Source organism: Diaphorina citri, unplaced genomic scaffold (genome assembly GCF_000475195.1).
Source record: "Diaphorina citri unplaced genomic scaffold, Diaci psyllid genome assembly version 1.1 scaffold276, whole genome shotgun sequence".
In the NCBI taxonomy this organism is placed as follows: Eukaryota; Metazoa; Arthropoda; class Insecta; order Hemiptera; family Psyllidae; genus Diaphorina; species Diaphorina citri.
In genome coordinates this window covers 221,028-238,782 of record NW_007377712.1, presented here as the reverse complement: position 1 = coordinate 238,782, position 17,755 = coordinate 221,028, and the positions used below count along the sequence as shown (strand labels likewise).

Sequence of the window (17,755 nt, the reverse complement as noted above, 5' to 3'; positions counted from 1 at the left end):
CCTGATTTAGTAAGGGTCGACTCCTATGGGTACTTATTTCAATGTACTTTTACCCTTGAGAACTGGGATTGAAAGGCTTATAAAACCTTATTGGTAAACATTATTGGGGATCAGAATATTTCTCCCTGAATTGAATAATTTTTTACGCCCTTTCAATAAGATGCCTTGAGATACGGTGAAATACCCAAGTTGCGAGAGTTTGCTAACGATGCTCAAGGACCGGTCGAAAGAAAATGATAGAACGCGTGCCTCATACGTTTCTACAGAAAGCTCCATATTTTCAAAATGCTTGCAGTAAAGGTTCGAGTGCTAAGCCGTGCATATTTATTTACATTTTTTCACGTGCGACTTCTGGAGTTTTCTGTTTACTGTGAACATTTTTTAAACCTCGATAAAAAAAAAAAATTGTGTATTTTATTTGTATAATAAATTCAATAATGAACATCTTATTATATTTAAATAATAGAGAATAAAAATGATATTTTCCATTTCATAATTTTTCGTTACCTTTTTTTATAATTTAATTTTTTAATAAATTTCGGGATAAGTATTATTTATCTAAAGTTAAACCCAAAATCCTGCTGTTAAATATAATATTGCTTACAAATCCTAATTACCTACAATAATTTTGTCAATTACAAGTTGCAATCATTTTGCTATAAATACAATCTTTTTAGCTTATTAAACGAAATGTTTAGGTACAAATGTACAACGATATTTTCAACGTAAAATGTTTGAAAGGTATTGTTTTGATAACATATAACCATATGATATAATGTTAAATTTTGTAGTTATAGGTAGATAGGACTAGATACTATTTGAAGCTTCTTACAAGTTGTCTTGAAGGTGTTAATGCTACCTATCCCTTTAGGAGTCTAGTAGCCATTTGCATCTACTCAACGTCAAATTCTCATTATTAGGCCCTATCCTTCATGAAAATTCACTTGATCAGCTAGAAAATATGTCAGAAGGACTCGAAAGCACCGTGAAATTCCTAGGGAAAGATAAAAGGTTTGGTGTTTTATTAGACAGGAAAAGCAACCAACACAAGCTTGGGAAGAAAAATATAGCTCTAGGGTGGGATGATGTTGAAAGCATAACCTGTCTGGATGTACCACAATAATTTCTGTACGAACTTTTTTATGAAAACTATCCCATGTTGTTATAATAACCATAGAGCAAAGGGAGAATCCGGGGGACATTTTTAATGAGAGAAAAAACACAAACATTATTTTCATTAATTTTGTACTATTTACCATTATTATTTTACTTTTACCATCCTCTCCCTCGCCCCAAGACAATTTCATTTATTCCAGATTTTTATACCAATACCAACCTATACACACATTTTGTTGAACTTATTTATAGGTATTAATACGATTCATACCTAACACATGAGTTAATTTTCAACCATTTTTCATTGAAGACCAAAAGGTGTAAAGCTGTAAAGTACATCATCTAATACAACATTCCAAATCCAAAGTGATATCATTCGTAGTTTTCTCAAACGTGTCATTAATAAAAACCAAGTTAGTGCCTAAAGGAAAACAAGAAGTGTTCACTCCTGAGTTCTGACTTCATGCTATGGAACTGGCTACCTCTGATAATGAGGAGAGTTCAGAATCCAAGCTGCTGAAGAAAAATACGAGTGTGAAATATCAATTCCGCGGCAGCAGAAGTCACCGATGTTCCCTTGTCATAGAAGATGACTATGCCAAGAAACTCAAGTGGTCAAGTTTGAAAATAGCCAAAAGTCATGGCTGCGTGGACAGTGCTAAGGATGCTGATTCAAGGAAGAAAAATTCGTCCAATGGAAAAATATCCTCGCCCAAGTCTCCGATCAGCAAAACAGAACAGGTAAAACACTGTATTCTTTGTGTGGCTGAGTACACATTGCAATCAGCAAAAATGCGAGAATGTCAAACCAGTTGCTTACTAATGTTGACTTTACCGTGTTTAAATGAACTTTAACAAATCCATCATTTCTAAGAAAACTTTCTGACAAAATACGAACACAATTCATCATTTTCTATGACGGATCTGGATTCAGGAGTTCATTACGTTATATCAGGGATTTGGGAGATTTATACTTTGATACCATTTTCTCCTTGTTTAATCAAAAGTGTAACGACCTAACGTAGTCATTATTAGGGAGGGACGTGTTTTTATCAGGTAAGGAATAACTAACGTCTATCTGTCAATGTCTTGTGATTTTTGAGAGAGAGAGAGAGAACGAGAGGTTAACGTGAAATTAAAATTGTTAAAAAAAGAAAACCTGATAGTGCCCTTTGTTTTCTTTCAAAGGCCATCGTTGTCACTACACCGCACCGTCCCGTCCTATTAATAATAAATTTCATGAGATAATATTGTTTGAAAAATATCATTATAGAGAGGAGCTAAAGAGGAAATCACCAACCCTTTCATCATAACATATGTGTAAGTAGGTATCTACATATTTGTATCTCCGTCAAAAGTATAAGAACAATCATTCCACCAAACTAGTTCAAAAGTTTCCTGTTAAATGCATTTAAAAAACTCGACGCCTTGTTTTTTCATTTGTGTTTTGATGTGGTGCAAATTATAACAATGAACTAATAAATTAAAATGATTTCAAGCACAAAATGACAAAATTATTTTTTACATAAATATATCTAATATCCTAATATCTACCTAGCTATTGTATTGAAATGTTTTCCGAAATCTATCTCTTGATCAAAAACTCTAAAATAAAGCTGAAATCCCTACAGCTAGGTATATACAAGCTTCATTTTGTTTATCTTTTGAAAATCTTTATATTGGTACATTCCCAGTTCACTAACATAAATATATCTAATATCCTAATATCTACCTAGCTATTGTATTGAAATGTTTTCCGAAATCTATCTCTTGATCAAAAACTCTAAAAGAAAGCTGAAATCCCTACAGCTGGTATATACAAGCTTCATTTTGTTTATCTTTTGAAAATCTTTATATTGGTACATTCCCAGTTCACTAATCCTTTTTCCCCATGATTTTCCAAGTCAGTCCTGGATTACTTTGTTGGGAAAGATTTTTTTGTTGTCACATTATTTTTATCACACACGGGCACAGTTAATATGTTGAGATAACATCACTTCTATCTACATTTTACAGATTCGAAACGACACGAAATTTTGAACTTGTACAATGTTCAATGTGTGGGTCAGAAATTAAAAAAAAAGCTTTAGTGGCTAGATGGGACCTTTCAGAAAGTACGTAATACTTATCTGACACCTACGTACATGTAGATGCGAGGTACCGATGTTTAAGCATAAAATTTTACAACTACCCCCATTCTACAAAGACAGCGAATTTTTTGGCCATGCGTATTGCCCCGGGCCCCGAGAGCTTCAAATTGTCATGTGGCGTCCCGAAAACTCAATTTATAAATTTCTATGCTATAGTTTTTTTCGAAATTTCATAAATACATATTATCCTCTCCGGCTTAATATCGATGTCGCGATATTTCTCACCACGTGCTTTTCGCTCGTATTTTCATTTCGGAGAAAAACATCGAAAGTAATCTCGCAAATTATCTACCATCAGGGTCATTGTTCGAAATATTTTTTACATATTTGTTTAAAGTTGCATTTTTGAGGAATATTATATATAAAAAAATAATAATTGAAAAATGCAAAATAATTTTTTTCTTTGTGGAATAAAAAAATAGTTTCCCACATTTTACTTTTAGTGAAAATTAATATTAATATACCTTTACTAATAGTTTCTTTACCCTAATCAACAACTTTGTTATTATGAATATGAATAGGTATTTTCGTAATTTACGTTTATGTAATTTACAAAAGTGATTTTTTACAGTTTTGAATTTAAATTGAAGTCGATCAAAATAAATATGTTTCTATCCATAGTGCTAATAATTAGATATGATTGATGATGAAGGTGAAGTACTAGAAAAGTATAAATTTAATGAGTATTATGGCAAAACTATGAATTTAACCAAACAAGGATTAACCCCCAGAAAGGATTCGGCGGTAAGAACAAAGGTTGATCGTCGCAGGGCGTCAGTTGGATTATTATTTTGGTCAAAACATGGGTCTTCAAAGCCGGGAATAAATGGCTTCATTTGAGAATATTACCTATGGAATCTATGGATACAAGAAAATTGTTCTTAAATGAATAAAAGTATAAATTTAATGAGTATTATGGCAAAACTATGAATTTAACCAAACAAGGATTAACCCCCAGAAAGGATTCGGCGGTAAGGTCAAAGGTTGATCGTCGCAGGGCGTCAGTTGGATTATTATTTTGGTCAAAACATGGGAAAAGCCGGGAATAAATGGCTTCATTTGAGAATATTACCTATGGAATCTATGGATACAAGAAAATTGTTCTTAAATGAACAGGGCTTAAAAATGATTCATATTGAAATTCAGACCAATAAAAATTAAATTTAGAATCTATTTTCACCCTGTGAGACCATCAGGGCCGAAATTCTAAATTCAATGTAAGTTACCACAAGGTTAATCTGTAAGTTTAGGAGGAATATGGTTTTCATCTTGAACAAGCTCATCTTGGTTGGTGTCCTTCCTGGTCCTTAGTAGGTGTCACAGGTTAAAGAAAGGTTTCGGGGACAAAATTGTTTTTTTATTCTTACAACTTATACCTACCTATGTATGTACTTGAAATTTCTTCTTCTCATTACGGCTATCTCTCGTGAATATAACCGTGTAATTTATTGTAATGTAACATGAGTTGTTCACTTGACAGTGTTGCATGTTTACTATAAGCGATGCGATGAAAGAAACATGCTGTCTTGTCCATTGTTTCACACCTATGTCAAAGATATTATAAATTCTTGTGGCTATTTTAAATGAATATTTAAAGACAGTAGCTCTGATGATTGGTCAACTGTCAAATTTAATGTTGTTAGCAGTTGGTTGGGAGCTTGATTTTAGCAGTGCAACTACTTTACTGTTTGGATCAATCGTGGATCCAGAAATCCACACCACCAGCCAGCCACCAATTAATTCTCAAGGCTATATGCTCCCTTTGTTCCATTGCCTCCCCTAGCCCTAGACGTATACGTCTAATAAAGAGTCTGTATTCTTACAACTTATACCTACCTATGTATGTACTTGAAATTTCTTCTTCTCATTACGGCTATCTCTCGTGAATATAACCGTGTAATTTATTGTAATGTAACATGAGTTGTTCACTTGACAGTGTTGCATGTTTACTATAAGCGATGCGATGAAAGAAACATGCTGTCTTGTCCATTGTTTCACACCTATGTCAAAGATATTATAAATTCTTGTGGCTATTTTAAATGAATATTTAAAGACAGTAGCTCTGATGATTGGTCAACTGTCAAATTTAATGTTGTTAGCAGTTGGTTGGAAGCTTGATTTTAGCAGTGCAACTACTTTACTGTTTGGATCAATCGTGGATCCAGAAATCCAGCCAGCCACCAATTAATTCCCAAGGCTATATGCTCCCTTTGCTCCATTGCCTCCCCTAGCCATAGACGTATACGTATAATAAAGAGTCTGAATATCTCAGAATGAATTTCTCCAAACTATGTAGTACTCCGACTTCCTCTGCCTAATGTAATACAAAATAACTAATAACAGTAATAACCTATCAAAAACAAATTTTCCCAAGAAATATTCTCCCAAAAAAACCTTTATACCGGAAAATTTACACTGTTTGAAAGGCCAAGAATAGATGTACATACAAAGATCGATCAAGGAGCACAAAGCGCGACCGTACACACTTAAATCATCCTGGGCTTGTCATAATAAGCGACTTGAATCCAAGGGGTGAAGAGAGTCAAATATTGTATATATCCACCAATAGAATAAAGTATATTTAAATACAATCCCATACCTCTATAAATAATATCTGTAGGCTGAATACATGGGAGGAATATTATGGTTTTCATCTTGAACAAGCTCATCTTGGTTGGTGTCCTTCCTGGTCCTTATTAGGTGTCACAGGTTAAAGAAAGGTTTCGGGGACAAAATTGTTTTTTTTATTCTTACAACTTATACCTACCTATGTATGTACTTGAAATTTCTTCTTCTCATTACGGCTATCTCTCGTGAATATAACCGTGTAATTGTAATGTAACATGAGTTGTTCACTTGACAGTGTTGCATGTTTACTAAGCGATGCGATGAAAGAAACATTGAATACATGGGTATTAAGCCTGTGTTTAATAACGATAGCCTGCATAGCTTACGACAAGTGCGACATGATGTAATAGACATCATTGGACAATTACATACATACCTGCCTACCTATGTACATATAGTTGTAATAGACATGGATAGTGTAGTTTTTTTTTTTTTTTTTAACATAAACCATTTTTATTTATTTATGAACATAAGAAGATGATTGAATATTCAAAAATTCAATTTGTGGGCTGTCTTGTCCATTGTTTCACACCTATGTCAAAGATATTATAGATTCTTGTGGCTATTTTAAATGAATATTTAAAGACAGTAGCTCTGATGATTGGTCAACTGTCACATGGATAGTGTACACTGAGCGCATAAGCTCTTGTATGTTTGTATAACTATGCTATTATGTTCTTTTGAACATTGAAATCCAATAGTAACTTCCCCTTCACTAACCCCCCCACTCCCTCAGTTGACACATGCCACCAATCCCATGATTGCCCTACTTACCTCGTTTTATATTCTTTACCTTTTGACTTTGTTACTGTGTATAGAGATGTAGTAAGTACATATGTAACCTATGTCAAAGATATTATAGATTCTTGTGGCTATTTTAAATGAATATTTAAAGACAGTAGCTCTGATGATTGGTCAACTGTCAAATTAATGTTGTTAGCAGTTGGTTGGGAGCTTGATTTTAGCAGTGCAACTACTTTACTGTTTGGATCAATCGTGGATCCAGAAATCCTCACCACCAGCCAGCCACCTATTAATTCCCAAGGCTATATGCTCCCTCTGCTCCATTGCCTCCCCTAGCCCTAGACGTATACGTATAATAAAGAGTCTGAATATCTCAGAATGAATTTCCCCAAACTATGTTTATCCGTTGGGGCAAAAGGACTCGATCTTATGTATTCGATTCCAAGAACAACGTCGTATAAATTCATCTTGGTTCTTTTACTCGTGCCCTCGACACTTGAAACCTTGGAGTTTTTTCTCCCAAACGTCTAAAATGTTTCCACCCAGCTTTCTGTATAGAATGCTGAACATTTCTGTTTAGGTACAAGTCTCAAGGAGAAGACCTACGATTTCAATGGTGCATTGTTCTAGTGCTCTCTAATTATAAAAGCTTCAGATTTCTCCATCATTTGAAGGAATGAGCTCTAAAGCTCAAACAAAAGTACTCTAGTTAATGAATATAAAATGAACAAAAAGAGACTTGGCAAAAGCTTTCGGCTGAAGAAAAGTTTTATGCTTGGGTTCTTGTATAATATAGCTTTGGTTCTACAATAATTGAACTAAAATGCGTAATTTGTATCTATCCAGACAAAAAAAAAATCTTTGTCTCTCCCTCCTCCCTTGTCCTCTGAATAACGTTTAGCCTTCTCATATTTTTTTTTTTGGGTGCACAGGTGCGTGCACGTCATTTTAGCTAACAAATCACCTGACTTTTGAAACAGACATTACTTCCTAAGGTAGACAAGATACCTACATTGCTAATAACAACCTAATATGATGATAATATTGTATCGAACCTCCTACACTGTTAGCCCTTGGCTTTTAGTTCAATATGCTCAATAAACACATGAAATAATATCCTTTGGAAAACTTGTGACAAAACAGGATATGTACTTCTGTGGGAGAAGCTCGAAAAGTTCCTTTGTTTTCGTTGTATGTAGTGTCATCCTGCTCAATAAACACATGAAATAATATCCTTTGGAAAACTTGTGACAAAACAGGATATGTACTTCTGTGGGAGAAGCTCGAAAAGTCCCCTTGTTTTCGTTGTATGTAGTGTCATCTCAGAGTCCCCCGAGGTTGTTATTTACGAGCTACCGTAAACTTGTCGAGTTTTCCGAGTTACTCATGGACGATTTGGGAAAAGTGAATTAGTTACTTGCTCAATAAACACATGAAATAATATCCTTTGGAAAACTTGTGACAAAACAGGATATGTACTTCTGTGGGAGAAGCTCGAAAAGTCCCTTTGTTTTCGTTGTATGTAGTGTCATCTCAGAATCCCCCGAGGTTGTTATTTACGAGCTACCGTAAACTTGTCGAGTTTTCCGAGTTACTCATGGACGATTTGGGAAAAGTGAATGTGTTACGTAGGTATCAGGCGCTTTCTTGGGTGATGTTTCAAAGTCATAGAGCAGGAAAAATGAGGACCAACGGAATTTTTCTTTTTCTCCTACGAATTATGTGTTGATCTTCTGTAGTAGATACACCCCTACCGTAAACTTGTCGAGTTTTCCGAGTTACTCATGGACGATTTGGGAAAAGTGAATGTGTTACGTAGGTATCAGTTGGGAAGTAGTTACCGGGGTTCTTATCCTCCATTCCGCAATAGAACAGTTGCGCTTTCTTGGGTGATGTTTCAAAGTCATAGAGCAGGAAAAATGAGGACCATTGGAATTAACAGTTGCGCTTTCTTGGGTGATGTTTCAAAGTCATAGAGCAGGAAAAATGAGGACCAACGGAATTTTTCTTTTTCTCCTACGACTTTCTTTTTCTCCTACGAATTATGTGTTGATCTTCTGTAGTAGATATACCTATCTAAAGTATTTGGTTCTGAATTGATTTATTTAATTGTTTGGGCTGAATATTTTAGCTCGCAACGTAACAGTTTGATCCGGTTTCTTTCACGCTTATCTTCTCGTTGCTTTCTATTGGGTCACTAATAGCACAGTCCATAAATGGTAGCCATGTTACCCAGGAGTAGTCACAGTAGGACGATGTTTCACTATCTCGAGCATGCGAAGGTTCAGCTTTGATGTCAGCTCTTTTCGTAGCATATTCCAGTGCTGCTTTGGTGGCTGCCGCTTGAACTTGTGGGTCTTCGAGAGCCTTTGCTAGTTGAGCTTTAGTGAGAGGTGATCTAGCATCTGGGTTCAATCCTGCCGCTTCATACAAGACACTCTCAGGGAGACCTTGGTTGTTGATCTTGGCAAGCTTCTGTTCTATTTCATCGCAATATATCAGCGAATAGAGACAGAACAACACCAGAACTAACTGTTTCACTCGCATCACTTTGATCTGAAACATTTTATGTTTGCTTCACTTATAAATAATCTTCGAGGTAAAATCAAAAGTCAGAATTCGGGACTCAAAAAACTGATACCAAAATATGGCGGAATTGTAGCTTAATTAATTTCATTAAATAACACAGGAACAGTTCTTTTAATTTACAATAATACTTTCGGAGTTCTTTCAAAGATTATTTTTATTGTACTGAAATTCACTTGTTTTTTCTTTACTGCATTGTAGCGGATTAGACCTGTTACTGGCATGTACTAAGTCTTGTTGGAGTTTCTCTAATTCCCTATCAATTTGGAGCGCACTAGATATTTTGTTTGTTGTAGAGTCAAGTAAAAATAATTGCGAGCTATAAAAAGACATGCATAATTCATTATAAGAAAATGTATTTAAATGTAAATAGTTAAAACTACTCGTAAGTACTTTTATGTTTGTCGTTTGTCAATATACCTATAATGTAGGTATATCCACCTACATAAAACATGACTGAAGTCAAAATAAATGGGATAGGTCAGATTCTCTTTGCATTGTTCAAGTTTTTCCTGTATTTTTCAGAATAGAAAAGTATCCAAGTTTGAGAAAATTATTTGAAAAGTTAGACATGAAGGTACCAAATACAATAAAAATTCTGCACTATGTTTGACAAAAAGTAGACTTTTGTCTCCATTATTACCTTGCTAAATGTATTTTGCTTTTGATAGTAACTTACCTATCATTTTTGTTGGTTTTGTGACTTGGTATTGAATAATATTGTTATCAAAGTAGAATTGTACGAGTGCTGCTCTCTGGATAAATTTTCACGAAATTTTTCCCCACAAAACGAAATGTTTATTTTGAAATTGAGGTAGCTGCTACCTTCATGGGTGAGAGGTATGTTTCAAAACTTGTTCAAGTCTCCGGTTGACTGCAGCACATTATCAGGTTGTTTGGCAGTTAGGCTACGTATGGCAAAGTGATCTATGGATGATGGAACGAGTGGATTTGCCCTAGTAAATGGTCGTTTTTGGGTATACTGTATAACTTTGTTTCTGCAGGTAGCTATAGCCCTGTGGCCGATTTACTGGTGATCTCAAAATCCAGGTTCGACCCCCAGAAGTGGTACTTTCTGAAGAAAAATGTTGATTTGTAACGGAATCGAAACAACTTGTCCGAGGAAACTATCAAGAAGATCGGGAATTCACCTTGATTGTTCTGAAAGTAATTGCCGATGCTGACAGGTTACTGGCGACCGAGTAGGTACTGTCAGGTCACTGAATATTCGTTTTCCCATGACATTCATGTTTGCCTTTATGTAAAATGAAGCATAATTTAATTTAGCTAAGATATCTACTTATTTACTGGATGTGTGTATCAGAGTTACACATTAGGTTGTGTAATGTAGGTACTCGCCGTAATTGAGAGTTATTAAGTAATAGGTAACAAGATACCTACTAGGTACATAATATTACATATATCCCGATCCCCAGACACCCAGGATCCCAAAACGGAAGATGAGATGTAAAGGGTGAACCAAGGGGGAACTTAAAGAATGGAGAGAAATCCAAGTTTTAATTTGACGATTTTTCTTTTTGTGTGTTCGCTTTTTACATTCCTTATCCTATAGGAAGGAAAGTCATGTAATCGGGTCAAATGACATTGCCCAGGTAAGACACTAGAAACACTCTTTAGCCCCGCAGCAGTGAAAAGGAAAGGGAAGAATGTGGAAAAGTTAGTTTTGAGAATGGAAAAATGAAAGTAAATACATATGTAGGTAAAAGGAAAGTAAAAATACTTCTGTCAGGGAAGATAAAGTCAAGGAAAAGGACATGTAGGACTTTATGTGTGTACATATTTCTAGGAGTTATTTTTTAGTTAAAGTTCCAACAAAACTAACAGCAACATTGTCTATCTTTTGTTTCAGGTAAGGACATTTACCATAAACAAAAGAATATAATGTGGATCAACAAACATAACTAAAAGGTAAGTCGAAATCTAGATAAAATAAATGCTACAGGAAACTGATGTGTACAATGAAACATCCAAACAAAAATGCATTCTCTTTCGATACTTTTTTCCAAGCGCAGGTTCAGAAATGAAAATTACAACTTTTCTATTTTTCACTCTCTTTAATTTACTTTCTTCATTTCTCTTGTCAAACTTTATACCCATTGTTATCATATCACATATTCAGAGTTCCAAACTCACTGGAAGCTTAGAAAAATCACAGAAAGTAAAAATTGTGCTTTTGTTTTTTCCGGCAGAGCTCGGATTCGACTGAGAGGAATCTTAATAAAAGCTCCTTTACCTTCAATTCCTTCAGGACAAACAGCTCATTTCCTTTTCCTAATGAATGAAATGATATATTTCCGTCCCACTCGAGAAGTATGTACCTACAAAGAAACCATTCTCCAGCGTAATGAATGTCTAACAAGACAACCCAAATCAAGCTATATCCAGATTTTATATTAAATATATCTACTTGTCCAAGCTATGTAAAATGAAGCATAATTTAATTTAGCTAAGATATCTACTTATTTACTGGATGTGTGTATCAGAGTTACACATTAGGTTGTGTAATATGTACTCGCCGTAATTGAGAGTTATTAAGTAATAGGTAACAAGATACCTACTAGGTACATAATATTACATATATCCCCAGACACCCAGGATCCCAAAACGGAAGATGAGATGTAAAGGGTGAACCAAGGGGAAAACTTGAAGAATGGAGAGAAATCCGAGTTTTAATTTGACGATTTTAGCGTAATGAATGTCTAACAAGACAACCCAAATCAAGCTATATCCAGATTTTATATTAAATATATCTACTTGTCCAAGCTATGTAAAATGAAGCATAATTTAATTTAGCTAAGATATCTACTTATTTACTGGATGTGTGTATCAGAGTTACACATTAGGTTGTGTAATGTAGGTACTCGCCGTAATTGAGAGTTATTAAGTAATAGGTAACAAGATACCTACTAGGTACATAATATTACATATATCCCGATCCCCAGACACCCAGGATCCCAAAACGGAAGATGAGATGTAAAGGGTGAACCAAGGGGGAACTTAAAGAATGGAGAGAAATCCAAGTTTTAATTTGACGATTTTTCTTTTTGTGTGTTCGCTTTTTACATTCCTTATCCTATAGGAAGGAAAGTCATGTAATCGGGTCAAATGACATTGCCCAGGTAAGACACTAGAAACACTCTTTAGCCCCGCAGCAGTGAAAAGGAAAGGGAAGAATGTGGAAAAGTTAGTTTTGAGAATGGAAAAATGAAAGTAAATACATATGTAGGTAAAAGGAAAGTAAAAATACTTCTGTCAGGGAAGATAAAGTCAAGGAAAAGGACATGTAGGACTTTATGTGTGTACATATTTCTAGGAGTTATTTTTCTCGTAATAACATGGCATGAAGTGGTATTTTTCTCCCAACATGTACTTTTCCTTTTTGGCTTCCTTAGTGTTTTGACTTTTCAAGAAAATATCATACAGGTATGAAATTCGGTATACATTTCTATTAGGGTGTATCACTAGAATCTAGATGGTAAAGAGAGACCCTAAAAGTCCGTCTCTTATTCGGGCAATAATCGCATCCTATGCCAGCCTAGCTTGGAGCGTCTGCTCTAGGTCGCGGGCTCGATTCCCGCCCGGGGAGGACTTTATCCTAAACAGATAAGTTTTGTTCCTGGGGCGGCTGGCTTTCTCCTGTCCTGTCTTCCTTCTCTCTTCGCTTTCGGGACGATAAAACCTTGGAAATTATAGTTCTCTCTATCAAACCTAGGGTTAAAAAATCGCATCTACTAAATAAGCCAATATAGCTGCATTTAATTATTGCTTTCCTCACCATTACCATTTTCTGACGTGCGAGTTGGGTTTTGCCAATGTGTACTAGCACTAATTTGTCATGGGAGTCGTAAAATAAAGAAAGACACCAAGTTGTTTTTACAAAAGAAGATACATTTGGCAACGCGGTTCACTTTATTACCCCCCATTATCTTTATTTTATGGTGCATATTATACGGAGTGGTGCTAAAATTAGGACATTGTAATTTGTTAGCCGCACGCATTGAACTCGTCTTACTGCTAATTAAAAGTAATATCTGTGTACTTATGTAGATATTTATGTATATCTACTATACCTTCATTGAATGGTATACCATCAGTGTATTTTCATTCACATTGAAGCTGTTATGGGCTGACTGGTCTGTCCCATTGAGGATCTTCAAGGAAACTACCTTTTACTTTTAAAATTAATCTATTTATAATTAGTATAATTACTTTTCCCATTTCCATATGAAATTTTCGCTTCAATTTGAATCACTGGTTTCAATACTTGTATGTCCAAAAGATAATATTTGAGGAGTGTAAAAGGTTCAAATGTTTAGAGTTACCCTGTAGAAATAACCTTCATGGGGAGCTATACAGAAGTATATTCTTGTATCAAGTACATGTAACTTGGCGACTGACTGTCGAAAAAGTTTACCAGTGAAAATTTAGAAGTAATCCATAAATTTAACTTGTGACATTTGGACTTTATGTTAGTTTGTTTTTAAAGTCACTAGCGTTGTACCAGAGGTTTTGGCCCGGCTTAAATTGGCCTGAAATTAATTAATTGGATCACTTCTATACACTAACATTCCCCTAATTATGTACGTACAAACACATTTGGACTTTATGTTAGTTTGTTTTTAAAGTCACTAGCGTTGTACCAGAGGTTTTGGCCCGGCTTAAATTGGCCTGAAATTAATTAATGGGATCACTTCTATACACTAACATTCCCCTAATTATGTACGTACAAGCATAAGTTAGTGATATTGTACATAATATTATAATAACAAATAAATAATAGTCATAGCTATTTATTCAATGCTTTTATGTAGCTTGTTTTACTGCAGTGCTGCTGTTCTATTGATTCTTTTAACTAGACCCTATTGTCTGCCATTCAATCCATTCTGCCCCTGAAATTATCTCTCGAAAAGTCTGGAACATTCCATTTCGAATTTCTGATATGGATAAGCTTATGACTGGGGAATTATAATAACAAATAAATAATAGTCATAGCTATTTATTCAATGCTTTTATGTAGCTTGTTTTACTGCAGTGCTGCTGTTCTATTGATGCTTTTAACTAGACCCTATTGTCTGCCATTCAATCCATTCTGCCCCTGAAATTATCTCTCGAAAAGTCTGGAAGATTCCATTTCGAATTTCTGATATGGATAAGCTTATGACTGGGGATCATACAGGAAAGATGTGCCACACCAAAGCTAAGGTTACAATGATGACATCAACAGGGCAGTGGTTGTACCATGTGTTGATATGTATCTGCTTGAATTTTGTCTCTATCTCCTTCCCCCCCCCCCCCCCCCCTCTCTCTTATTGACACATACACACACCTCTATAGGACCTTTGTAAAAGTTTTTTTTTTCTACTTAACATTCAAGTCAACTTCGAAAAAAGAAGAAAAGAAAGTAAAAATGGCAACCATAATAATTTATTAAGAACTAAAAAAAGTCGAAGAAGAAGAAGAAGAAGAAGAAGAAGAAGAAGAAAATATTATTCTCAACTCATCATCTGCTGAAGCCAAAGATTTTGTTTTGAATCTTTGTTTACCATCCAAATAACACTCGGGAGAAGAATGTGGGTAAACAGATAAAATAAACAGAATGAATAAAAAAAATGGGACTCGAAAATACAACGATTGTTTTTATGACTACAATTTTTGAATAGCACTGGTTCGATAGCAGCTTTAAGCCCTTTCTTTTGATGAAATTGGATCTTGAAAAAGTTCGTCCAGTTCAGACTTATGTGGCGTATGGTACAGGTGGGCCAATGGTACGTTTTTTAGGTGGGCGAATAAATGGTACACTTACCCTACCTATTAATATAAATATAGCAGGAAAACTTCATACCTATAGATATAGGAGATATTTATACCTATTAATATAAATATACAGCGAAGGGTCCAAGCCCGACACCAGGGTGATAGAAGTGTGAGGCTACAGAGTACAGAACAGACGGAATGAGGATCCGAGGCAGTAGAGACTCTTGGGAATTCTTTGAGACGGGGACATGAAACATGGGGACGTCCAATGAACTCTAACCTAACCTCCATCCTAGTTACTGTAATGTTAACTTTGCGTTGGGGCCGTTCGTAGTCGAATAGAAAGCAGATCCGAGGCAGTAGAGACTCTTGGGAATTCTTTGAGACGGGGACATGAAACATGGGGACGTCCAATGAACTCTAACCTAACCTCCATGCTAGTTAGTGTAATGTTAACTTTGCGTTGGGCCGTTCGTAGTCGAATAGAAAGCATTTTCGATCAATTTAGACCCATCTACCTAAGTGTAATAGTCCTAAACTAAAATGGACGCGGCACATAAGGGATCAGGAAGAGACCGCCTTAACATAATAAGTGTAGATAATTATCTACATCCATATTAGGTCCATCACGCATGTTCTAGTTCAATAAAATAAAACCGTAACCTCAATATAAACCCTTTGAAATGTTGTGTGTGAAAGGAAGATGTCAGAAAACTTAAAAAGAACAGTTTAGGTACATATTTCCTGTATAAAATAATACTGACCATTTCCTGTTGTCCAATTATCCAATATCCTTTCCTGTCCCCAAAAGTACAGCCCCTACAAACGTTATCTGGGTAGTTGTCTTAGTTTTACTACTTTTCCCTTGTCTTTCACAATTTTCAAGACATAAATTTAAATTAGGAAAAAAGAGCTTAGATGCTTCAATTTTATTTAAGCCACAGGCTATACGGTAACGGTTGTTGTTGTTGTTCTAGCGGCTTTAGCTATAGCCGAAAGGTGATGACAAAATAAGGAAAATATCTTTTCTATCAGCCATACATCAAGGTGATGGTCTCTAGCCGTTGTTGTTGTTCTAGCGGCTTTAGCTATAGCCGAAAGGTGATGACAAAATAAGGAAAATATCTTTTCTATCAGCCATACATCAAGGTAATGGTCTCTAGCCATGTTTAATTGACTCGGCCCAACGGATGTGTGTTTCTTCCCCGTTTATTTTCCGTTTTTGATAGTTAGGTTGTTGATTTGTATTAGATAGTAAAGGGAAACCGTTTATATTGTAAATAAAATAAAATAAAAAATAAAATGTTTAATTGACTCGGCCCAACGGATGTGTGTTTACTTTACATACATACTTGCCTACTTATTGCATATAGGATTTTCTGGAATTACTGCTGAGCGCTGAGAACTTTACCTCTCGCAGTTGTGGAAGGGAACAAGGATAAACTGTGCTCCCTGTGGTCTCTTTGATGGTTTCTGTCCTATCCGATAATGTGGTTTCATGTTGATATCACTTTTTTGTGGCAGAATAATATGTTTTTGTGTCTGTGTTCAATACGTTTGTTTTATTAACACATGCAATACTTGTAGCCATACTCATTTGCCAAAATGTAGAACTCCCTTGTGAAATGAATTGCGTTTATTGAAACAGGAAAATACTCCTTAGGAAAGTTCATTTTACCTTTTTAAAAATGAACAATCTACAAGGTACATAAATGTAGGTATTTGCTAAATTAAATGATTGAGGAAACTCTGGCAAAAACATATGAATTTCGCTTTTTTTCTAGCTATCATTGTTATCAGACTATTTTTTAGGATCAACATTTTCCTGTTCATATTTAGGTATAGACCTACATTTTGATATGTCGGTAGATATACCTACCTATTTTATAGTAGGTATTAGTGTTACAGACAGACAAGTAGGTACGCTTGCTAAGTAAAATTTTATTTTTATCTAATATATAAAAATGAATAAAAATTGCATATTTTTTTCTAGCTCTTTTGGCCAAATGCCTGAATAGAAATGTTTTTAAAATCAATATTGCATTGTACCATACCTACTCCCAAGAAAGCTGCAAATATTTTAATGGGGGGGGGAAATAGATTGTGTATAAAAATGGGGTTTTATCCTTTCCGTTTTATCAAATGGAACTAGGAACCAAGAAACAATCAATTTATTGTAATGTGAATATGAAAACTGCATTTTATTATTTCCTCTTTGTTTTCATCGAATCGGTCACAAACACATCCAATATTCCTCATTCCATCGCTGCACTATTTCATCATTTTCATCACTATTTCTTTTTTGATCTTTGAATAAAATGCAGAATAAAATCTTCAAATGAATGGAAAAGTGGTTAGAATGTTGACGAAAGAACGGAAAAATAAATATTGAGAAAGGTGTGGGAAAATGCAAAATGTTGATATACGAAAGTTGAATGAGAAAGACGCTCAAATGACAGTTAAAAATATTTCCCTCTCTTTTTCTTTTAGAAATTTCCAATTTTTAGTCCGTCTAGGTAGGTGCATAGGTACTGATTTTCTCTAATCACTACGGGCTAAAAAATTCCCGGAGGGACGGACCCTGCTTGATTCTCATCGAAACTTCCCCATCAATCTAATGGTTTACCACATTAGGTAGGAAAGTGTGTAGTGGAATTTAAAAGAGCATAATATTAGCAGGAATCCCAGGATGGAAATGCACGATATTCTTGGAAAACCTACCACGCCTATATCTCCGATTTTGTTCGAAGGAAAAC

General features: G+C 35.1%; 2 protein-coding genes across 2 annotated transcripts in view; one reads left to right on the top strand and one right to left on the bottom strand.

Annotated features, from left to right (window-relative positions):
- Nucleotides 1–769: 769 nt before the first annotated feature.
- Nucleotides 770–17,755, top strand: part of LOC103506957 — a 59,340-nt gene continuing 42,354 nt past the window's right edge. Inside the window, exon 1 of the mRNA XM_026821929.1 lies at nucleotides 770–1,857. Coding sequence (XP_026677730.1) covers nucleotides 1,585–1,857 — 273 coding nt within the window. The 5' untranslated portion in view covers nucleotides 770–1,584. The remainder of the gene's footprint in view (nucleotides 1,858–17,755) is intronic.
- Nucleotides 8,630–9,634, bottom strand: LOC103506945. The gene has a single exon (XM_008471375.3). The coding sequence runs from the start codon at nucleotides 9,201–9,203 to the stop codon at nucleotides 8,766–8,768; it is 438 nt and encodes a 145-aa protein (XP_008469597.1). The 5' UTR covers nucleotides 9,204–9,634; the 3' UTR covers nucleotides 8,630–8,765.